A 25,511-nucleotide genomic window follows, 5' to 3' on the forward strand; every position below is an offset into this window, starting at 1 on the left:
CATGGTAGTTCATTAAGATTATAGCCTCTGGGATGGGCGCCATGGCTCACGCCTGTAATCCCAGCAGTTTGGGAGGACAAGGCAGGCAGATCACCTGAGGTCAGGAGATGAGACCAGCCTGGCCAACATGATGTAACCCCATCTCTACAAAAAATACAAAAATTAGCCGGGCATGGTGACGCGTGCCTGTAGTCCCAGCTACTTGGGAGGCTGAGGCAGGAGATTCGCTTGAACCAGGGAAGCAGAGGTTGCAGTGAGTCAAGATTGCACCTCTGCACTCCAGGCTGGGCAACATGTTGAGTGAGACTGTCTCAAAGAAAAAGAAGATTGTGGCCTCTGGAACCAGACTGTTCAGATTTAAATCCCAGCTTAACCAGCTATCAACTATATGACCTTGTGTAACTTCTTTGTGCTTCAATTTCTTCATCTATAAAGGTGAGAAATTTTGTATGGTTGGTATGAGAATTAAATGAATGAATATATGTAAAATGTAATTGTTAAAAAGAAGTGCCAGAAAATTCTTAGTAATTATCTATTTAAATATTACTCATTGATTATCCTCTTTATTCTCTGTTCTGTGACTCCTATTATATGAAGGCTGAAACTTCTCAATCTACCCTGTACACATCTTAAATGCTTTTTATATGTTCCAAATATTTTTTCCTTTCGAACTGAATTCTGAGTTCCTCAGAACTTTATTCAACATCACTCACTTACTCTTCAACTGTGTCCTGTCTAGAATTTACCCTCAACACAGCATTTTTTATTTCAATGACTATATATTTTCCCCAAGTTTTCTAGTTGTCATTTTTATATTTATTCTTGTTTCTTCCATTTTTGCAATTTATTATGCTCGAGTAATAGAAATTGTATCTTTTTAAAATTTATTTGAACATCCTCAACATTTTATTTCTGTGTTGGAGAAAAGTACAAGAGGTAAGGAGAAGAGATCCAAAGTTTTTGCAGCGGTCAAGAGAAATAATACAGTGGCTAGAACTGAAATTAAAGTGACATAGATGGAAAAATTGTACAAATGTGGAGCTATTTAGGAAATAGGCTAGACTGGGCTCAGTGGTTGATTCCATTTACCTATTAGTAGAGAGTGATCTGAGCATAGGGAAGATTGAAAGGTAACACCCTGTGTGCCCCGTTGAGTAAGTAACCAAATGGTGGTATCATTCACTGCGACAAAGAGCATATAACAAGAAACAGGTCTGAAGAAGAGTTTATTTTTATATATGTCTAATTAAAATGCCCAGAGGCAGTAACATGCTTATTTTAAGGCTTATCAGAGTGCCCTATCAAATTTATTTCACCCAGAGTGGATTCCTATTCTAATTACTTTGTAGCTTGTCTTAGCATTAGATTTCTCTCAATGTATTTTGGAATTATAATTTACAGGCTTGATTAGAGTGTAATTTCCTTTTAGTACCTTTTTCTTTTTTCTCTCTCCTGCCTGTTTTCTCCCATCTTCTCTCTGTATGCACCCCACCCTTTCTAACATTTTTGCAGTTTTACCTGACCACACTGCAGGACCTCATTTCAGGACCAGGATTTGTCATGATTGTTTAGAACTGCTGTCTCATGGTGACATTGATAATATACTGGATAAAGTGATGGAGCCAGCAGGTAGGTCGGCTGAGCTCTTGATTAAAAATTGAATTCTTGTCTTGCTAACTTCCCAGGCCTAAAACTCTGCAAGAGTGATTGTGCTAAGTAGTTGGGGGTGCAGCAGTGGTTGTTCTTCCTTTGCTTTTTTTTTTTTCTTATTTTGAGATGGAGTTTTGGTCTTTTTGCCCAAGCTAGAGTGCAGTGGCATAATTTCGGCTCACTGCAAACTCCGCCTCCCAGGTTCAAGTGATTCTCCTGCCTCAGCCTGCCAAGTAGCTGGGATTATAGGCATGCACCACAACACCCAGTTAATTTTGTAATTTTAGTAGATACGGGGTTTCACCATGTTGGCTCATACTCCTGACCGCAGGTGATCTGCCCACTTCATTCCTGCTCCTTCAGATTTTTATCAGGGAAAATAAATTTTCTTCTATTCCTAGTTTATGACATCTTTCATTATAAATGAGTGTTCAATCTGATATTTTTCTGTATCTACTTAGATGATCATGTTTTATATCTATTAATATGCTAATTTGGTTACTCCATGAATAGATTTTCTGTTACTGAGCTGTACTGGCATTCCTTGGATAGAGTTTACTTAATATGATATAAGTTCATACTTATATTAACTGCATTCACTCTTGATGAGTTCCAGGCCTAGGAAGGTAGTAAGACACTAACAAGGCCAGGAGCCTGACAGAGCTCTGTTTAAGTTAAGCACTTCACTTAAGTTCTGCTCAGTATTTTGCAGGGCTGTTTGACTACTTTTGAGTGTGGTGCCTTATGTTTTGTATTTTATAATCTAATTTTGTTTACATGTTTACATGTTATATATTACTGTTACACATTTGGAGCAAAGAAATATTTAAGTATAAATTCACTAAGATGTTGTTTTCTTATTTTGAATTTTTTAAATATTTTATTACCTTTCTTCTTGATCAGAGATCTATGTGAAAAACTGGCAAGACAATAGTCTAAACTGAGCTCACTGGTATGAGAGCCAGCCTGTTTTCCACAGTTTACTGCTCAGAGGTCAAGGGCACTCTCAGAGAACACCAGTGACATTCTTGTCTCCAAGCCAGTATCTGTTCTTCTCTCCCCTCAGCCACATTTGCTTTTACTTCTGCCTTACCATGGGGAGTGACGCTCTGACTTTAGGGGAATTTAGGACTGACTACTCCTCAGGAAACTTGGAAGAGAATTGCCATGCATTACGGAAGGCTTAATGAAAGTCATTTATCTGAGTCACCCATCAAAAAATCACCAATGAAAGTTCAGCCAATAGATTATCTGTGAAGAAATATCTGCAGAAATGGCTTGACACAGATATGCATCTCCACAGGAAGCTTCAGGACTCCTTATAAGAAAATATTTGGCCAAAGTTCAGGATCACTTTTAGAGAAATGCAAAAGCCACCTTTTTCCCTCATTGCAGCCCTAGTACTGCAGAGTTCTGTCAGTTATAATAGAGACTAACCAAAATTTCCTGTGTCCTGGAATGGCCCTACTTCTGGAAAACAGCTCCTCACTTCTGAACGTGACCTTTGCCATTTCTGTGCTCAGTGATCTTGTTTCTGCGTTTTGCGGCCTGTAGGTACAACAGTGGCCTATACAAAAGAGGGAACACTTTCTCCTGCCCTACCCTGGGCTTCTCCTTTTCCTTTATCTCCTGGGTAAATTCTCTCTGGAGTTTAGTCATTGTCCCTTTGTTCAAAAAATGTCATGTGCTGGTAGGGAAAAGCAAATATTGAGAACTGCAAAGATCATGCCTGCAAAGTTGCTGGAGATTGTATTTGACTGTTCTAAACTGAGTTGTAAACTAGATCACATTCATTGGAAATAAATTAGTTTGGAGCAGATACTTCTGTTTACTGAAATTAGTTCCTACAGGATTTATCCAATAGTATTCCTACTAAAGCTCAGCATAACCATGCTTGAGATACTGTCCACGTATCCTTGATAAAGCACGAGATTCATAAATAGAAGCACCTGTTCCACTATAGCCCTGATTTGTGACCATATACTGATATTTAGAAAGCAGAATACACTTCTTTGGAAATTCAGAGTCAGATACTTCTTTAACATTTTCAAAGTGCACTCATCTTGGTGCTAATCCATCTGATTTGTCCGCCATAATGGTCAGGTAGGATCAACCGAGTTCAGATATTGATCTGTCATAATGTAGGACTTCATAAAGATAATAGGAGCATGAATTCAGATGATTTTAATGGAATTAAACTATTGGAATTGAGACATGGATGCTCTGGAATGAGGATTATATAGTTCACTAAACGCATAAATATATAAAATAAACTACTAGTAATATACAGTGGAGGTCTGATAACCTTTCTGTTGTAGTTCACTAATGAAGAAATGAGAATCCTTAATCAGAGTGGCTAATCGAATGGTCTGTTATTTAGTCTTCCTAGTTCCATTTTTACCCTGTGCGGCCAGCAGAGATTCATCCTGCCCTTATTTCAAGCCCTTAGTTTTGTTCTCTAATAATGCGGTTGCCTGGAATTTCTCAGTTGGTTTCTGTGAAGCTTTGCCTTGCTCAGTGTGCTCTGTGGAATGCTGACTGCCTGCTTTTCTTGTTAACCCATGGGAGCTGTGAGACATTGCAGGCCTTTGATTTTCTTTAAGTGAATGAGGTCCCTGACTTGGAGACAGAAGGGGAGTCATAATCAGGCAGGAATACTTCTCAGTTGTGGTGAATTTTTAAAATATCTCCTTCATAGGGCAGAATTTTTCTGCCTAAGACTGTTAAACATTCTTTAAGCACCTTATTTAAGCATTTCTTATATAAATTCTTATGTTACCCATAACCATGACAGTTAACTTATGAACTTACGTAACAGTTCATTGGCATTTCAGGGAGAGAAAAAGTAGTGGCTTGGAGTTTTACTGATGTGAGAGGTATGGGTTTCAACAAATGATGATAGTAAAATAAAATCTTATTATCTAATATACATTCAATATTTGTAGTTATTGAAGTCAATGTCAATGTTCTTTTGAGCTAGCAAATAAAAATGAATTGTGTAACAAGGGTCTAGTTGCTTGTAGGAAGGAGTTTACATCACAGGAGTATGAAAACTAGGGCTTTAGTGAATTGGCTGAGTTGAGTTTGCTTTATTCCCTAGTCTCAGTATGTGAAGCCAACCCTGATCTTATGAGGTGCAGGAAGCAGAATTTTAGAGGGAGTTAATATTCATGATTGGATGAGTGGGTTACAGAGAGGCTTTGGATTCAGGTTCCAAAACTTTTCTCAGGGTGCCTCTGTGTGCATTCAGCATAGTACTAGGACTTAGGGTACATAGTGGGCATATGAGGATGCGTACATACATCGTTTTGTCCTCACTACAACCCTATACTATAATCTTTTGCCATCATGAAGATGAGGACAAGGAAACTGAGGCTTGAGAAGGTTAGTAGGATTGTCCATGATCACTCAGTAAGTAAACGTTAAAAAGCAGGATTCAAAACCAGTTCCAGTTTTGATGGTGCTGTTGATGTTGTGATTGTTTTTGATCACACACACATACACACACACACAAACACCCGCACACTTCAATGTGTTTGAGCTTCTATAGTCATGAGACGCAAGCTGTCTTTGACAAAGCCTTCATTATGAAGGATGGATTTGAATTCATAGAGCATGAAAACAATTGAAGAAACCAAGAGATCCAGAAAGAAAAAAGGTAAATATTTAGTGGGAACCGAAATTGAAAGTTGGCTAAGCACAGCAACATGGCACAAGTATACATATGTAACAAACCTGCACGTTATGCACATGTACCCTACAACTTAAAGTATAATAATAATAAATAAATTTTAAAAAAAAAGAAAGTTGGCTAAGAATGGACTCATTGACAAGAGAGATGGATATACAATTCCTACACTTCTCTTCTTCCTGTGAAGTGAATGTTTGCTACTTGTTTAGGAGAACTGTAAGTGACAAGCTCTCTATTGAGTCACAGGATTGTTATCATTTTTTGTTATTAAAATCAATGTTATGTCTAATTTGGGGAGGATTATAATTTATATGCTAATGTGCAATTGAACTTGTACTGTTATCATTCTCACTTAAATGGTTATTTTAAAAAGGGGACCTTACCAGTATTTTAAAGACTGCGTCTACAATGCCTTGAAACTTTCATATGCTGTAATTAAATGTTCACTGTCTTAAGTATCTAATCTTAAGTTTATACATAATAGGAAATACTATAATTTTTGCCATAAGTCATTACAATGAGCTATGTCTTCAATTGTTTTATCTAAGTCTTTCAGTTGTCTAAACTGAATTTTTGAATCAAATTAAATTAACCATAACAAATTCCATCGATTTTATAATCTCGATATTGAATTGAGAAACTGATTAGCTATGTCATTTTCTTTTAGACATAAGGAACATTGCTTGTTCCTTATATTGAGGCATAATTTTCATTCAAGATGAGTACTCCTGTTTAAACTATAGGAAGACAGTTCTTTCAAAGGCACTTAGTTGACCTTTCACTGCTAGTATCCGATGAGATTTAGTAAGTATTTACTGCTGCATGGCAACGTTCTGGTTGCTACATGGGGAAAGGCATTCAGAATGGTCTGGAAATAACATTTTGAATTTAGTTCTCATATATTTTGGAATGCGACTGATTTTTACTTTGTGTCTTTTGAAGTAAGTGCTTCCAGATAAACAGTTAACTTAGTGCTGTGGCAACATACTGATTGATTGGCATCCTTAATTAGCTGGAATTTCTTTTGGGACTATATTTAGTATAGAAGAGAAAGGGAAAAATAGCAAGCCAAATAAAAAGCCAATATCAATTATTTTTCTTTAATTTCCAGGGAAAGATCAAAGTCACATAGACTTAGCTGAACGTGTTGTATTTCCTGCATTTGCAGTGTCAATAATGATAACTGCTCTTAAAAGGGTGACTGATTCGAACCCCCTCCACAAGAGATATTACAATATCCTATGTCAAAGAAAGATTTTGTTATTTCAGTAATTGATTTTCAGAGTTAACGAGTGTGTCACTGAAGAGGAATAGTTTGGGATTTTTACTGCAAAGGAGATATCACCAGTTAGGGACCCAGCAGGAAACAGCTAGCACAGTCAAGCTGACAACCTTGCCTACTTTCAAAGATACGGGTAGGGTTTAGGGAAATTAGGAAAGGTAATTTATTGCCCCTGCCCATTAACAGTGGAGGGTCAGGGGAATCAGGCTACCATCCCTAGGCCTAAAGAACTAAGGGGAAGGAGCAGTTAAACAAAGAGATAGTGCCTTCATTTCCCAAATCTCATGGGAAGCCACAGCAATTCACAGGATGAGCTTCTTGAGGTTGACAGCAGGGAAGAGAAGTGGGCACAGTGGATCTGGAGGGAAAACAGAAGAACTGTAGCACAAGAGAAGAGAACATGAAAAATCAATACAATCCATCATGGTTGGACTATAGCAAGCCAAGCTCAATTGCAGCTCTGGGTCCTGACTGGAGGAAAGAAGAAAGCTCACATTTATTGAGTGTTCTTTCCATTACTCATGGTATATAACAAACCACCCTTAAATTAGTGTAGTAAAACACCCACCCCTTTATTATGCCACAGATCCTGTGGGTCAGAAATTGAGACAGGACACACTGGGTATGCTGTGCCTCTGTTCCACTATGTTTGGCACCTTGGCTAGGAAGACTCAAATGCCTGGGGGCTTGAACCATCTGAATGCTCTTTTATTCATGTGACTGGCACCTGAGCCGGTTGATCCAAAGGCTAGGTTCATCTGGGACTGACTGTCGACCTACATGTCATTCCAAGGGTGCTGAGTTTCCCCACTGTGGTAGCTGGAGTGTCCTGAGAGTGAGACACAGATGCAGCAGATGAAATTTCTTGGCCTTTTCTAATCTGGCCTCTGAAGTCACACAGCATCACTTCCGCATTTAGTTCAAGGCCAGAAGAATTAGACTCAGTGTCTCAGCGAGGGATGACAAGGTCATATTGTAGAAGAGCACGCTGAACAGGAGAATATTGTTGCAGCCACCTTTGGAAAATATGAGCTGCCACGTGCGCACTCACGAAGGCAATATGAACTGGTATCATTTTGAAACATTCTGACAGTTGTTGCAACAAACCATTTTCTAGGTTAACCATAAAATTATATTAACCAGATCCTTTCATTATCCAAGGTTTCCAATGATTAAACTTTGTCTTCCCTTTATGGAGCATTGCTTTTAAATGTAAGAGATGCTTCCAGGATAAACTAGCTGAGCTTCCTGCCCTCCAACAGCGTGAGTATCACTGTTCTCATTTTCCCACAGACTAAACCCAGTGATGTGTAGAAGGGAAAGTAGGGACTAGAACTCAGGACCCTTGGATTCTATTTACTTTCTCTTTTTTTTATTATTTAACCAGAAATAGATGAGAAATGAATCGATAAATTAAATTTTACCAAATGAACACACAAGCATCAGATGAGAAAGAAGCACTTGGCCAGGTATTGCTATCCTATAACGTCAGGGAAGTCGACCTACTGGGTTGGGGCCCTCATTGGAAGATTGGGCTTAGCTTGGTACCTGGCACATACAAGGGCTGTCGTATATAAGAATGCAGTTGCCGAGAGAAGAGTAATGGTCACCAGGACCATTAATGTCAGTGGAGAAACTCTGACACATAGTTATCCCTTTTCCTTTTGCCCTTGATGACATCTTCCTGGCCTATCCGTTCATCTCCCAGCTGGTGCAGTGGATTGACCCATGCAATGTTATGAACTTTCCGAAGGGGATTTTATGTAAGGTTTTGTGCCATTCTGGAGACAGGAACACTAAGCACACTTATCTTTGCTATTCATGCACAGACACAAGCCTTTGGGGACTGTTTCCAACCTATTACAGTCATCTGACAGTCTTTTTCATGTTTTGACATCAAGAATTTGCCAAACCACCCAAGCTTCAATGAAACTTCTAAGCAGCTAACCTTTTTTTTCCCCTACTCTCCAATGGCAGATGCATGTCAGCTTCTCTGATGTCAACGATCCAACTCTCTATTCCACTGACATCTGTTAGTTGAGAAAGCCTGAGTGGTTGAAGGTTTACTTTTCTCTTGAAAACACAATTTTCTCCAAAAACAAATGTTCTTTTTTAAAGGATTTACTTACTGTTTTGCAACCCCTACTGACACTTTTTTAAGTGACAAGATGCCATCTGGCATCAGGGGGATTTGGCTGAAGCGAGTCCATGCTGAGGCAGAGCGAGGTGGTGGGTGGTAGGACAGCAGGTTCCAGGTCAGTCCTGCCAGCTGTGTGACTGTGGGAAAGCCCCTCAGTGTCCTCGGCGGTAAAGTGAGGAGGTGATCAGCTCACTGGATTGCTCAGGGCCTTTCAAGTTCTGGAGTTCTGTACACCAATGAGCCCACACAAGGTCTAGACATCCTGAGAGCTCAGGGTGCCAGCCTTTGTACAGATTGCTCTGCCTTTCAGGGGTCTTAGTCTTTAGTATTCTCACCCAATATTTCACAGGTTACATTGAAGCACTAGCCCGTACAAGGGAGATGCTGAGTTACTTCTTCACTGCCCCTTCACTTCAGTCCATGACAGTCTGGCCATTCCTCTACGTTCCCTTGCTAATGATGTCCTAGTTATCAAAGTCAGTGGTCCTTTCCCTTTCTCAACCTTTGTGACTTCACTGTGCCTCAGTTTCTTCACCTGTCAGATAATGATAAGGATGGTGCTGAACTCATTGGGTTGTTGAGAGGTTTGAGTTATTATACATCATAATAGATAGCAGGTAATATATTAATGATATAAATACACATAGTTTAGAACAGTGCCTGGGACAAGGCGTCATTTGCCTATAGACTCTGTGTGAGTCCCCTACTTGCACTAACTGTCTGGTCTCTGAAGGCAGCAGGATTATCAATCCTTGCTATCAAATCCCTGTATTTTAAAAAACATAACATCTCAAACTTCGCAACATTATTTTAAATTGTATTTCAGTCTCTAAGAGTTTACCGACCTCAACTAATATAAATATACCTGTCTCTTCTATCCTTTAATTAATGTAGCAATTGCCTCGTAACACCTGTTGATGACATCTACTTTCATTATTAGTAGCAGTAGTATTTTGGAGATGGAGTCTCGCTCTGTCGCCCAGGCTGGAGTGCAGTGGCACGATCTCAGCTCACTGCACCCTTCGCCTCCTGGGTTCAAGCGATTGTCCTGCCTCAGCCTACCGAGTAGCTGAGATGACAGGAGCCCACCACCATGCTTGGCTAATTTTTGTATTTTTAGTTGAGACAGGATTTCACCATGTTGGCCAGGCTAGTCTCAAACTCCTGACCTCAAGTGATCCACCTGCCTCTGCCTCCCAAAGTGCTGGGATTACAGGTGTGAGCCACTGCGCCCAGCCTACTTTCATTATTTAAATCTCATTTGTTTTCCATCTGGCGCGTGTGTGTTAGTGTCATCTCCACGGCTGGAATGTAATCTGTGGAACAGACTTTACCTCCTACCTCTATGACCTGCAGTTTTTCCTAGGCAAGCTCTCCTCCTCCCCTTGCCAGTTGCAGCATGAGGGTGAATCACAAGAGGTCCCCATTCTTCATCCCTTCTTTAAAAACCAAGTAACTTTTGAACAACTTTCCCATCAGCCGTCAGCATGATCGTTGACATGGTCAAGCACCTCACCTGACCATGAGCATGTGGGCTCAGGATTCAGTACATGTGAATCTTTCTGTCCGACCCCCAGGTATCCGCCGCCAGACTGCCCATTGCATAAAGAAGGGCCGTGGGATGGTGAAAGCTACATTCTGTGACCCAGAAACACAGCCCAATGGGAGACAGAAGAAGTGCCATGAAAAGGCTTGTCCACCCAGGTAACCATCGCTAACAGCTGGAGCTCTGTGTGTCTGCCTACAGTGATGTCTGACTCAAGAGTGACCCAATGCTTGCTGATAAAGAAATAATGTGTGGCTTTGTTATTTGGATAAACACAAGAACGCTGTTAGAAGTTTCTGTGGCTATGCTGTTGGAGCCTGTGGCAAGCTGTGAGGACATATTCTCCCAAGAGCAGTATTTTCACAAGGTGATGTGTTCTGTGTTTAATTATTTGGCAAGACTAAGTGCCAAAGCATTGGTGAAGAGAATGCTAAGTGGATCACGCAAAAGTAGTTTCACTAATACAGTTGTCTTTTCCAAGGACTTTACCAGTGCAACTCCAGCCTTCAGACAAAAGGTTGTCATCTTCTAATCACAGTGCCCACTTGTACTTCAGGCTGCCCAGAAGAGGGGGCTCAGAGAGCAGGTTTTCCCAGCCTCGACATTACTGACATGTGGGGCTAGCTGACTCTTTGTTGTGGGGGGCTGCCTTGTGAATTGCAGGAGACTTAGCAGCATTACTGGCCTGTGTTTCCTTAGATGCTGGTAGAACTCCCTCCTTCCCAAACCAGGCTATGACAACTAAAAATGTCTGCAGACATTGACAGATATCCACTACAGGGTAAAATCATCCTCAGTTGACAGTCACTGTTATAGAGATATTCAGCAATATTCAGGGTATTGCTAACCACATTGGTTCAAGAGATTGGAATCCTAGAAGGTAATTGGGATGTTATTTTGCCAGGCTTATGTTTAAAAAGAGAGAGAGAAAAGAAAGGAAAAAGAAAAAGGAGGAAGAAGGAGAAGAAGAAAAGAGGGAGGGAAAGATGGAGAGGAAAGAGGAAGAAAGGAAGGAATATTGGTTGATTTCCAGAAAGTGTCTTCATTCTCTGGCGACCTTAAACAGGGATGTATTTATGTTACAGAGTCCAGCAAGCGTTCATCCCAGTTCTATGCAGACACACTATGAGGCATTTAAACAAGGGGGAGACTCATTGGTATCATAAATCAAACAGGTGACAGGGCGGATTCTAAAGAAGAGCTAGAATGTGACAAATATCCAAGAACTAGGTTAGAAAGAAGAGTCAAGACAAGACTCTTGTCTTGAAAAAACCGATGTCAGTCTCTTAGTGGTCCAAACTGGCAGGACCCAGAGGCCAGGGTATTCTCAACTCACAGAGAGGTTTATTTTCTCTTCTGTTCCGTGGCTTTTTCTAGGTAGGAGCTGGACCCCACCACTATTGAAGCAGGAAAGCAATGTGTCATCGCCTCGCCTTGCTCTAGCTCCTTCCTGTGGCTTTTTTGCCAGGAAGAACTAGAAATGACCAGGGAAGATAAGGTTAGCACTAGGTTTTATATGAAATTGCAGTTATGTTACTTTCTCAAGGAAGAATGAGCCAGGAAAGAGAGCCTTTCTTAGAGCTAGTCCATCGCCTACTACTCCACAGAATTCATGAATTGTGAGATTTTTGACTCCTGAGAATGTTAATTAGCATAATATAATACTTATAGGTTCAATTTCTGAAAATGCGCTCTCAAGTGGGATATGATAAGCTAAGTAGAATTCTATGAAACATTCAGATATAATGGTTGTATTAGTCCTTTCTCACACTGCTAATAAAGACATACCCAAGACTGGATAATTTGCAAAGAAAAAGAGGTTTCAAGGACTCACAGTTCTAAGTGGCTGGGGAGGCCTCACAGTCATGGCAGAAGGCGAAAAGCATATCTTACATGGCTACAGACAAGACAGAACGAGAGCCAAGTGAAAGGGGTTTGCCCTAATAAAGCCAACAAATCTTGTGAGACTTATTCAGTAGCACGAGAACAGTATGGGGCAATGTGCCCCCGTGATTCAATTATCTCCCACCGGGTCCCTCCCACAACGTGTGGGAATTATGGGAGCTACAATTCAAGCTGAGATTTGGGTGGGGACACAGCCAAACCACATCAATGGCCAGTTTACAAAAGTCCTTTTTATTTACGACTGCATTTTAGCTTCTACAGATATTTATGAAATAGTCATAAGACAGGGTATGGGTATTACTCTGAGGTGCTATATGAGGAGATAAAGGTTCAGAGAAATTTGATGCCATACCCTAGGGGAAATGGCTGCAGAGAAAACTAGCACTTCTTTTTTTACATTTTACTTTAAGTTCTGGGATACATGTGCAGAACGTGCAGGTTTGTTCCATAGATGTACATGTGCCATGGTGGTTTGCTGCATCTAGGTTTTAAGCCCCACATGCATTAGGTATTTGTCCTAATGCTCTCCCTCCCCTTGCCCCCCAACCCCCTACAGGCCCCAGTGTGTGATGTTCCCATCCCTGTGTCCATGTGTTATTGTTCAACTCTCACTTATGAGTGAGAACATGAAGTGTTTGGTTTTCTGTTCCTGTATTAAAAACTAGTACTTTTTAAGAACCCACTATTTTTCAAGCTGTTTCCACATAACCATATCATTTAAACCTGTAAGCAACCCTAATTTGTAGATACGTTTATGCTCATTATACAAATGAAGACTCTAAAGCCTTCACAAAAATTTTCCTCGGTCACTTAGCTACAAGTTTTAGAGTCAGGATTTGAACCCAGATCTGTCTGCTCTGCTGCCTCTGTATGTGCTGCTACACCATGCTGCTGCCTAGGATCTCAGGATAAGCAGGTTTCAGTGCTAGAACCAGAATCCCCTACATTTAAACTATTTCTCTCACATTAAAACACAATAAAAATGTTATGAATGCGCAGAAAAGGCTGACTCCAAAACTAAGTCATGCCTCCAGGTCCAAGCGATTCTCCTGCCCCAGCCTTCTGAGTAGCTGGGATTACAGGCGCATGCCACCACATCTGGCTAATTTTTGTATTTTTAGTAGAGATTGGGTTTCACCATGTTGGCCACACTGGTCTCAAACTCCTGACCTCAAGTGATCCACCCACCTTAGCCTCTGCAAGTGCTGGGATTGCAGGCATGAGCCCACGTGCCTGGCGATTTGCCTTTTTTTTTTTTTTTTTTTTTGAGATGGAGTCTCGCTGTGTCTCCCAGGCTGGAGTGCAGTGGCGTGATCTCGGCTCACTGCAAGCTCCGCCTCCCGGGTTCACGCCATTCTCCCGCCTCAGCCTCCCAAGTAGCTGAGACTACAGGCGCCCGCCACCACACCCGGCTAGTTTTTTGTATTTTTAGTAGAGACGGGGTTTCACCATGTTAGCCAGGATAGTCTCGATCTCCTGACCTCGTGATCCACCCGCCTCGGCCTCCCAAAGTGCTGGGATTACAGGCTTGAGCCACCGCGCCCGGCCCGATTTGCCTTTTTAAGAATAAATAATAAACTAATATTATTTGTTTTTGCAAACTTAGTTCACTAGTTTCCTTGTATATGAATTTCAAGCTGCAATATCTTCTCCTGTCACCTAATTTCCATGATCTCTGAAAAGTTCATACCCATCACTGAGACCTGTCATTTCTTTTCCCAAAAAATTTCCTGTGCAAGGTTTAATCTTATTTATTTCTTCAGTAAATCTTCAGTAAATAAGAAATTTCTTCAGTAAATAAGAACAAATCTTATTTTTTCTTCAGTAATATCTTGTTTTTACAGCCAATTTCAACATTCTGTGTTCTTCCCCAAAGGAGTATTTGAGACAGATTTTTTTAAGATTTAATCAGAACTTTTGATTAAACATAAAAAAATGTATTACATAGCCAATGGCTTTCAGGATGAAAGCCTTATAGAGCTTGTTCCAGGAGAGAGAAGACTGTCAAGAAAGAAATTCTTTGAAAATTTAATATATCTGATTCCAGAAAGAGGTTATTTGAGTCCCTTCTCCCTACTGACTTCTCTCTGAACTTTGGTTTTCAGAAAAGCAAAACTCTGCTAGGTCACAGCTGTGGCGGTGCCTAGCATATCCGAAGTACTCAATAAACCTCTGACAGTGACTTTTTAAAACTGTGGCAGCTATATGTAGGTTTCAGTCCACAGAATAATGGCATATGACTTAAATCGAGGTTTCTCAACCTCAACACTATTGCTGCTTTGAGCTGGAGAGTTTTTTGTTGTGGGTAGCTGTCTCATGCCAATGTAGGAGATGTAGCAGTATCCCTGGACTGTATCCACTAGATTCCAATAGCAACCCACCCCCGCTTCCCTGTCACCACCGATTTGTGATGATGAAAAATGTCTTCGGACGTTCCCACATGTCCCCTGGGGAGGGAAGCTGCAGAAATCTCTGCTGATTGAGACCTTCTGATCTAAATGAAAGCAATGAGATCATTGAGACTGGGAAAAGCCCATGAAAGAGGGAAAAAGGACTGAGCATGCTGTGTGTAGGGGACAAGAAAGCTAGGGAAAATGAGGCTGAAGGAATGGGATATAATGGGAATATGGAGACAATGTGTACACAGGACCAGGAGGTAAGAGTGCTTGCACTGTAGTCATGGTTTTGTCAGAATGTGAAATGTTTAGTTGAATTGGATTTTGGAATGTAAATTCTATTAGGAAAAAGATTCGTACAAAGAAAGATTATAATTATAAAAGTTGATTTCTTAAAGGAAATTACTATTCTCAGCAAGGGTTTAACCAATTCAGTTTTGGACTTTCATTTTTCTGAGTAATGAAATTTAGAAAGAGTGAGGTGTCCTGGTTTGTTGGCGATCAGCGCTGTTGACGCACATACTGATAGGGGAATCAGTAGAAGCTACTGATAAAAGAGGGGTTATTTTAAAAATAAAAGAAAGGTTCAAAGGGTCTCTAACCCATCCCTTCTACTTGATCTCAGAGAAGACTCATATCCAAACTACAGTAAACTTTTACAGAATTCCAGAACAACTACAGGCTCTTCAAAGATCTCAAACATAGGCACACACATGTACACACACACACACACACACTCTTAGTCATTTAGATAAAACATAAAATCTCCATAAATGTAAAAACAGTATTCTATTAGAAATCTCCTACAAGAGGTGGGGTTATGGCAAACACCCAAAAGAATGAATGGACAGCAGAGAACAGCTGGACCATGGCTCCTGAGCCCCGGGCCTGGAAGACCTTTACAGCAAAAAAAAAAAAAAAAGAAGATGGTTTTCACTTTAATCTTGTGAGAGTAAGACTAAGCTGTTTTAGTCCGTTTTGTGTTGCTGTACCAGAATACCACAGACTGGGTAATTGATAAAGAACAAATTTATTTCTTGGCCAGGTACGGTGACTCACTCTGTAATCCCAGAGCTTTGAGAGGCCAAGGCAGAAGGATCACTTGAGCGCAGGAGTTCAAGACTAGCCTGGGTAACGAAGCAAGACCCTTTCTCTATAAAAATAAAAATAAAAAATAAATTTCTTTTAAAAAGAAACATTTCTCACAGTTCTGGAGATTAGATGGCCAAGATCATGGTACCAGCATTTGATCTGGCGAGGGCCTTCTTGCTGCATCCTTATAAGGCTGAAGGAGGAAGGGCAACAGAGGACAAATATTTGTGTAGAGAGTGAAAGGGAGTAAACCACTCCCAAATCCTTTTTCAAGTGGCCTTAATCCACTCATGATGGTAAAGCCCTCACGACCTAGACACCTCCCATCAGACCTCACCTCCCAACACTGTTATATTGAGGATTAAGTGTCTAACACATATGTTTTAGGGAACACATTCAGACCACAGCAAAATCACAGGCAATATGTTCCCTAAGGGACTGTAGAGAAAACTCCAAGAAGAGAAAACAAGAACGTCCATTATCACTTTGTAGTGATACAGCTGAAAGCCCTATAGCAAGTACTTAGATAAATTAAACTTTCAATCAACTCAGATTAAGGCCTTTTCAGAATGGCATTTTATAGATTCTCTTGGCCTGACCTCCTTTAGAAAAGCCTGAGGTAGGACAAAGTAATTAGATTAATACAGTGGGGCACTTATTGGTTTCACATCATACTGTTCCAATATTATTAGCTCTTTACCCACTAAGGTTAAACACCAAAGATTAAATAAGTAATCTCAATTACTTATTAAATGAAGAATATGATTGAATTGAGGAATTGCTTTCTTCTGATATTTTTAACTTGAGACTAAAAGTGTCACAATCAAAAGAAATTGTACAGAAATAAATTCAATATTTAGTAAATAAAAGTAAAAAGTTTTATCTTTAAAATTACCAAAATTCAATGCTGTCTCAAGTCAGGAGACTTTCTTGAAGTCAGGAATGAAGGACTTCCCCCAGTGTACTATTTTCCCATGAGAGATAAAGGTGTCCCACTTGTTACTATACGGAGGGATGGAAAAGTGGGCTGTGCAGAGGAACAACAATGGACCCAAACCACACTGAGTGAAGACACCTGTTCTATCTTCGGTGCTGGGGAAGATTTGCACAATAATGGAGAAGAGGGACAAGAGATGGCTCCCTGCCATTTTCAAAAGTTACTTCTGTGTAACCAGTGGGCCCACATCCTAGATTCTTGAGTAAAAAATGATTTTATTTAAGTTTATTCTTTTTCTACTTATTTCTTATCAAAGGGAGCAGTGAAAATATTAACAAGTAGACTTCAGGAGATAGGGAGAAAAATAAAGGCAATGTCCCTAATTGATCACTTCCTAAATAATTTAAAAATTTATGTTAAAGTGCCTACTTTCCATTCAATTAAGAGCCAGGAGACCTAGAGTCTAATTGGACTCTTTTACTCAATAGCACGGTCAAAATAACAACAAATCATAACAAATGCTTGAGTTTTGTTATATGTCAGGCTCTGTACTATACACTTTACATGAACTGGTCTTTCATTTAATGCGCAGCAACGCTCATATATTTTTACACCCATTGAATAGATGAGAAAGTGAGACTTAAACTTGCTTCAAGTTGCACAGCAGAACCCTGGACCTCAGTTTTCTTACTGAAAAGAGAGGGCATGCATATATTTTTTTTTCTCATTCAAAAACATGCGTATTTAGCAACTGCTTATGCCAGGCACTCTGCTGAGCTCTGGAGTTTTGATTGAAGACACCGTGGCCCTGTCTGCAGCACGCCCCCTAGTGGGTTGGAGTGTCTCCATGGCCCTCCCAGCCCTGTGATCTGCATTTCTGCCCCTGCTTTCTCAGTGGTTGAATGGAATGTATGCTTACGTTGGCGATCTTCTCTCACATGTCCATGTTTGCCTGCAGGTGGTGGGCAGGGGAGTGGGAAGCATGCTCCGCGACATGCGGGCCCCACGGGGAGAAGAAGCGAACCGTGTTGTGCATCCAGACCATGGGCTCTGACGAGCAGGCTCTCCCGCCCACAGACTGCCAGCACCTGCTGAAGCCCAAGACCCTCCTTTCCTGCAACAGAGACATCCTGTGCCCCTCGGACTGGACAGTGGGCAACTGGAGTGAGGTGAGCTCAGGGCTCAGAGGGGAAACTGGCATTATTCAAGCTTCATCAGCCTCTGCCTTCCTTCTCATTATCCAATCCAAAGTGACCCTAGGTAAAATTGCAAAATATCCCTGGCCTGCTCATTTTCCATTCATACGGGATCTTGCTCTCACTTGCTCAATGGTCAGCTTACTACCTGGCAGGGGTGAGGTAGACTCCGCCCCGCCCCCCTCCCCCACTACAGGATCACAACGACTAATTAATAAATCAGAAGCTTGGCCGGGCCTGTTGTTAAACCATTGGTAGCAGATCAGGGACCTCCCACGCACCCCAAAAGTGATTTATAAAACATTGACCAGCACATCACTATAGTTAACCCAAACCAAAAGAGTGTCACTTGACACTAAGAAAAATCCCCTCAAATTATCCATCTGTTCACCATGTGTCAAGGCCAAACCAGACCAAGGTTTATAACATCTATTATAAGACACATAAGTTCAGATGAATGTTGCATTTTCCCCAAATTAATTTGATCTAATTTTCTGACTATAATTGGAAATCAGTAAGCTGGAAGGTTATGAAAAGCTCTCCCAGGCTTTAATTTTCTTTGGGTCACTTTGGCATCTGGTTTTGTCAGGCCTTGTCATGTTCCCAGTTATTAGTGGAAGGCCCCAAAGCCTCCAAGGGCCTCAGCTCTGCTTCCCTATATGCAGTTCAGTGAATAACCTAAGGAATAACTAGAAAATACATGTTTTTTAAAAATTAACAGGCCAGTGTTTAGAGATGGATGCTGACTTTATCTTATGAGCTTCCTTGAATAGCCATATGCTTCCATAATAATGCTCCCACTGGCCAGGCACCTGTAATCCCAGCACTTTCAGAGGCCGAGGCAGGAGGATCACTTGAGCTTAGGAGTTTGAGACCAGCCTAAGCAACATGATGAAACCCCATCTCTATTGAAAATACAATTAGCCTGGCATGGTGGCATGCCTGTAGTCCCAGATACTTGGGGGGGCTGAGGCAGGAGGACCACTTGAGCCTGGGAAATTGAGACTGTAGTGAGCTGATATCATGACACTGTACTCCAGCCTGGGTGAGAAAGTGAGACTTTGTCTCAAAATAATAATAACAATAATGCCACCATTGCTCAGGATATTTTAGGAACTCCTATGAGGACTCGGGAGAAAATGGAGAATATCTGATTCAGGAGAATGCCACAGAAAGTCGATTAGAATGGGGCCTGATGGATAAATGAATAATGTGATCAAAATTTTTGTGTTTAAAAAACATTTGATTATAAATATGTGACAGATTGCTTTGCACCTGCTCTGAAAGAAGAATTCTAAAATGTGTGTAAGCAAAGGTACCATCTCTGAAGATACCTATTTGAAAGCAAAACATTCATTTAAATACAGCAGCTTTGATGAAACCTTATTTCCAAGACTCCCTTTTATTAGCTTATGTCACAGTTTAGGTTTATTTACCTTCTGAATCTGTACAGGCTGTTCTCTTGGGCATCTAGGTGAAATTTAAAAAAAGAAAAGAAAAGAAACAGAAAGTATGGTCCCTAGATGGTAAGAACTTCCATCCAGTGGGAGAGATAGGATCCAGAAAAGAAAAAGAAAAAAGGAAAGAAAGGAAAGGAAGGACAAAGGTATGCATGTAAAGAAATATACCTACATACACATATGGGTGTATTACTGATTCACTCACTAATGTATGTACACACATCAGTGATAAACCAAACATTCTTTTTGCTATTCCTGGGGGAGTATAATCACAGCATTTGGCTGTCCTGCCTTATTAGTCCACCACAACCTAGGTTTCTGTAAATTACAGTGTTGTCGAAATAAGGCTGAATAGAGTATTGTGACTGGCCTATTAAATCTGTTTACCAAAAATGTGTTGGCTGCATCCAAAACTGTTAATAATTCTTGTCATGTAGAATTTACTAATTGCCAACATCTTAATGCTTTTTCAGAGGACTGCAATTACAGATTTGGCTGAGGAGTTCTTATTGTGTTCATGTTTATGGGAAGCGTAGTAACCTGTCTTAACTGGAGAACAAGAGACCAAAAAGTTGGCATGATGTAAGAAGCACTCGAGTGTGTGGTTCCATATGCAGCCATTGCACAGTCAACAGACCACACACGGACAGTTTCTAGCTTCCACTTGACAGAGCTGAGCAGAAAGGCTGGGCCAATGCCGTCATTCAGAAGATGTCATTGGAGTGCTTTTGGTTAAATCAGTATCAAAATATTCATCAAATGGGTCTTCCTTTCTTCTCTCTGCTGTCTTACTAATAACCTTCTAATGAACTTTGCTGGAGTATGATGAAATGTCTTTGACATTCTAACTATGCCCAGATACTTTTTTTAAAGAGAGATGACATAGCGATTCTTGGCAGGCAGTACTTATTGTCTAGATTTTGTCTGGAGACCAACATTATTTGAAGCAGGATAGTGCTCCAGCCATCATTTGGTCTGTACTGTGTCATTTGGGTCACCCTGGATGGTCTAAAACTGTAAGGTTACTGATCCAAAAGGCCCAAGAACTGACAGCCTTCTAGACTGCTATAAAATGGCCTTCTCTGGGCTAACCTAAGAGGGAAGAAAGAGAAAGTACATTCATGAGCTCCCTTCCCTATCAAAGCACTCCACCAACTCAAGCAGTAAGGGAAGAGTGGGCCCAGCCGTGCCAGGTCGGTACACTCCTCCCTGTTCCAGCAGGAATCACAAAGGGGAGTTCTCTCCCCTGCTGCCCCAGGCAGGCTTTCCTGCCCCCTGTGACCAGCCCCTTTTCTCTAAGCTTATGTTCTAGATACCAGACTCCCACCTCCAATCTCAGGTTTTACCAATAATCTTATCCTGGTTTTGCCCACCCTACTTTGTGGACTTAGAGGGTAAAGAAGGGAACTCTATTTATTGTAAATAGAGACGAGGTATCAAAGTTATTGTGGCTCCCTTGCTTCCCAGATACACCATTTCAGGGGCATGCCTTGTGAGAGGCAGCCAGTCTAGTAGTGAAGAGCACAGTACCTAGAGCATGGCTTCCCGGGTTCAAATGTGTGTGTGTGGCAAACAGGACACTCCAGAAGCCAGGATGTGTGTGTTTGTTTATATAGTTTTCCTTTCCAAAGGCATTTCAGGCAGTTTACAGTAAAAGGGCTCTGGACATTGAAGTGGTGAACTGGAAGTTGTAGCCATGCCTGGGAGCAGAGAGCAACATGCTAAACATGAGAATAATAGGGTTATTTTGATGAAGCTTTCAGTTTAACCCAGTGCATCCAGACAACCAGGGCAACAAGGGCAGCCCAGTGGGTTCCATAATTCTTTCTATCTGATAGATGGAAGGGTACCTCTTCTTCAAGAGACACCCCTGGTACTCCCAATGAGAGCTTTAAAATAACTTGCCAAAATTACATGAGATTTTTAATAATGACTCCAAGGATATAACTAGAGAATGATTCAGTCAGATTCTTTGTAAAAAGCTGTGCCATCTTTTTCCTTGGATGGATGGATGGATGGATGGATGGATGGATGGATGGATGGATGCATGGATAACCACCATGTACTTAATAAATGTTTGATTAGTACATCCTTGGCAGAAAGGGAAGTGGGAAGAGTCCTGGCTGAGATCACAGAGAACCATCTTAGTTCTGGTCTTGTATTGCATAAACTTGTATTGCATGTTATACAGTCTTAGGAAAATGATTTTTCCTTATAGGACCTCAGTTTCCTCAACTATAAACCAACATGTTATTTCTCCTAGTAATTAGACTAATAGTAATGATGGGTGATAATTTTTCTAGATTTTCCAGCCCTGGCAATCTCTAATTGTGTGGCCTTGAGCCAGTGTTAATTCTCTCTTAGCCTGTTGTCATTGAGAAACATAGGATTATTGTAAGAATTGAAGAAGATAATTCATGCAAACACTTAGCATAGTGCCTGGTAAATAGTAAGTGTTCACTAAATTATTATCAGACAAGAAGACAAAAGTCTATTTTCCATGCTAATCTGATTTTGCAAACCTTGCTCAATCAGTTGTACCCAAAGGTGCTGAAGGAACTGATCTGTGGCCCCGTAAGTTTTCACCTATCCCCTCCCTGAGCTCAAGGAGCTCATTCATTTTATGCATGAAACACTGTAAGTGCAGTGCTTCTGGCCTACAGATTTTTCAAGGGCCTATACAACTATTTGAGACCTGAAAAAAAAAAACCTCATGCATTGCTTCTATAAAAACAAAAGGACCCTGCAAAATCAGAAATCAATATTTAATTATATATTAATAGCAAATACACACCAAGCATTTTGTATGCATTGTTACTATGTATTATGTATGTATCTATTAAGTACTTTTATGGTTATTAGCACATTTAATCTTCACCATGACTTATTGAGCCCCATTTTATTAATACAAGTGAAGAAACTGAGGCATAGAAACATTTAGAAATTTGTCCAAAGTCACATGTTGCCAGGATTTGAATGCAGGCAGCACAGTGTCTACTCTGAATGTATACTTTGCCATACTGCATCTCAGATATCTGCAAAATGTAGCAATATGACAGTTTCTCGTATTCATAAGAAATGTTTTCCGTTTGGAAATGATTTGTAGGCTGGCTTTTCTCATTCTGTTGGAATTTCAGACTGTGCATAACGATTGCTGAGAAATCAGAGCCTCCCCAAAATTAAATGTTACCCTCACTGAATAACTTCAAAAGCGCAGGAAAAAAATAAAGCCTTTCGCAAAAGATTTGAATAGACATTTCTCAAAAGAAGGCATACTCGTGGCAAACAGGCATATGAAAAGGTGCTCAACATCATTATCATCAGAGAAATGCATATCAAAACTATAATGAGATACCATTTTTACCCCAGTTAAAATGGCTTACATCCAAAAGACAGCAAAAACAAATGCTGGTGAGGATATGGAGAAAGGGGAACCCTCGTACACTGTTGGTAGGAATGTAAATAGTTTAACCACTGTGGAGAACAGTTTGGAGGTTCCTCAAAAAGGTAAAAGTTAAGCTACCATGTGATCCAGCAATCCCACTGCTGAGTATATACCAAAAAGAAAGGAAACCAGTCTGTCAAAGAGATATCTGCACTCCTATGTTTGTTGCAGTACTGTTCACAATAGCTAAGATTTGGAAACAACCTAAGTGTCCCTCAACAGATGAACAGATAAAGAAAAGGTGGTACATGTACATGATGGAGTACTATTCAGCCACAGTAATGAATGAGATTCAGTCATTTGCAACAATGTGGATAAACTGGAGATCATTATGTGAAGTGAAATAAGCCAGGCACAGAAAGAGAAATATTGCATGTTCTCACTTATTTTAGGACTCTAAACATCAAAACAATTGAACTTACGGACATAGAGAGTGAAAGGATGGTTACTAGAGGCTAGAAACAGTAGTGAGAGTTTGCAGGGAAGGTGGGGATGATTAAGGGGTACAAAAAAAATAGAAAGAATGAATAAGACCTATGATTTGATAGCACAATGAGATGACTATAGTTAATAATAACTTAATTACACATTTTAAAATAACTTAAAGGGTATAATTAGATTGTTTGTAACTGGAAGGATAAAAGCTTGAGGGGATGGATACCCATTCTCTATGATGTGCTTATTTCACATTGCATGCCGGCATCAAAACATCTCATGTACCCCATAAATATATATACCTACTACGTACCCATAAACATTTTTAAAAAGTGAAATGGAAAAAAAATAGTTTCAAATTTTTTTTATAGCAAAAGTTACATTTTACTTGAGATGAGAAATGCATTTGAATATATTTGATGGGACATTGGTGGAGGCTCTAAAAGCAGACACACCCAGAGTCTAGGAAGATCTTTAACGGACCCTTCCTGTGCCTGACAAAAACACACAAACAAAACATTCACTTAACCAAGGTACTGAGAATCGATAAAGTACAAAGCTCATCACAGGGGTGTTGGAATGCAGAGTAACCAAATAGACCAAATGCTGATGTTCACAGATGAGCTCTCTCTGGCTCTTGGGACAGAAGGCGTGGCTCAAAAGGCAATGCTATGTCTATTGCTAAGTGGGAAGCAAAGCTAGACTCATGTGAAGTCCCTGCCACCCGAGGGAAGAGAGAGCATGGAGGGATAAGGACATTTTTGAGAGTTGCTGACCCTCTGGATTCCCCAGTTCCAGGCACTCCTGTGGGGCTGGCCACCTGATATTCTGACCTCGTCACTCCCTCTTTTGGTGTGGAGTGTCATTAGTGTTAACATCTCAGTTCTTCCCAGGCATCAGTAGCCTGTGCTTGGCCAGGGTGTCTGGAGAACAGATATGGGCACCTCTGTTTGCAACAACTACTCACAAAAAACCAGCTGAGAGCTATGTTGATTGTCCTCATCAGGTCTGATTTGTTTTAATTATCTAGGCTACTGTCTCAGTTCCCGAGGGCTGCCCTAACGAAGTGCCACAAACTGGGCAGATTAAACAACAGGAATTTATTGTCTCACATCTGCAGAAGCTACAAAATCAAGGTCAAGGTGTTGGCAAAGTGAATTCCTTCTGAAAGCTGGGAGGGCTATTTGTTCCATGCCTTTCTCCCAGCTTCTGGTGGTTTGATGTCAATCTTTGGTGCTCATTGGCTTGTAAATGCATCACTCCAACCTCTGCCTTCATCTTCATGACATTCTACCTGCCTGTGATCTCTGTGTCCAGATTCCCCTTTTGATATGGATACCATTAGGCCCAACCTAATGACCTTCTTGTAACTTGATTACCTTTTTAAAGATCCTTTCTCCAAATAAGATCAAATTCTGAGATTGGGGGCATTGGGATTTTGACATATCTTTTTTGAGAGAGACACAATTCAACCCAAAACAGATACCTATGTGTTTTAGCTTGTTTTCAAAGCTGGTGTTTGTATGAGAGTTAATTATTCATGTATAAATTTCTGAGATTGTGCATTCAATGTTTTAATGCCCAAAGTATTCACTGTTTCTCTACTCAGCCGTTTAGTCCAAACCCTCTGATAAACTCCGACTGTGTTTTCAAATAAACTCTTTCTCAGCGCTACAGCTCAGTGCCAATTGTGAGCCTCCTCACCCCCAACAGTGGACCACAGGTTGGTGGAGTTGATAAATTTGGCAGCAAACCCCTTTCTCGGTGGGTTTCCCCACAAGAAGCCTGTATCCAGGATGGTGACAAGTGAGGGCAAAATGACTCCCAGAGAGCAGGGTAACAGATTGACATGCTGCTTGCATAGTCCAGGGTTCAAAATTACGAGGTAAGGGTGTACGATAATCATAGCTGAAGTTGTTTTGGAGAATTCTGAAACTACCAATTGAGATGGGTTTGGAGTGTGGTGTCGTGTACTGCATTTATCTCATCTGTAGAGCTTGACAGTTCCTGAGCAGATTAATACAGTTGGAAGATGTACTGGAAGAAGCGTGGAGCTGAATACAAAGCAGCAATGCCTGTTCTGCAGTGACTAGGAGAAAAGGCAAGTTCGTATTCAGGCCCAATAAGCTTGGTAGACAGCTAATACTGTCCAGCTGGGCATACTGTGTCCCAGGACTAAGGAATGGCAATCGTGGGTTATTTGGAAGATTCAACGTCTGCTGGCTAAGAAAAGTAGATGTGGATGAAAGGTTGGTGCACTGAGGGACGTATAAACTCCTAGATCCCAGGTCTTCATTAATCAGGTTTTGGGTTGCTATTTGGGAATGAGAACTATA

At 40.7% G+C, this 25,511-nt stretch overlaps 1 protein-coding gene across 9 annotated transcripts in view; it reads left to right on the forward strand.

The window, feature by feature from the left end:
• The window catches only part of LOC105473043 (ADAM metallopeptidase with thrombospondin type 1 motif 12), a 377,504-nt gene that overhangs the window by 300,434 nt on the left and 51,559 nt on the right, over positions 1-25,511 (forward strand). For all 9 annotated transcript variants that reach the window (XM_011726599.3, XM_011726598.3, XM_071099040.1 and 6 more), the window contains 2 exons: positions 10,341-10,467; positions 17,598-17,808. In XM_011726599.3, coding sequence (XP_011724901.1) covers positions 10,341-10,467; positions 17,598-17,808 — 338 coding nt within the window. The remainder of the gene's footprint in view (positions 1-10,340; positions 10,468-17,597; positions 17,809-25,511) is intronic.

The sequence above is a fragment of the Macaca nemestrina genome, chromosome 6 (assembly GCF_043159975.1).
Source record: "Macaca nemestrina isolate mMacNem1 chromosome 6, mMacNem.hap1, whole genome shotgun sequence".
NCBI classification, from domain to species: domain Eukaryota; kingdom Metazoa; phylum Chordata; class Mammalia; order Primates; family Cercopithecidae; genus Macaca; species Macaca nemestrina.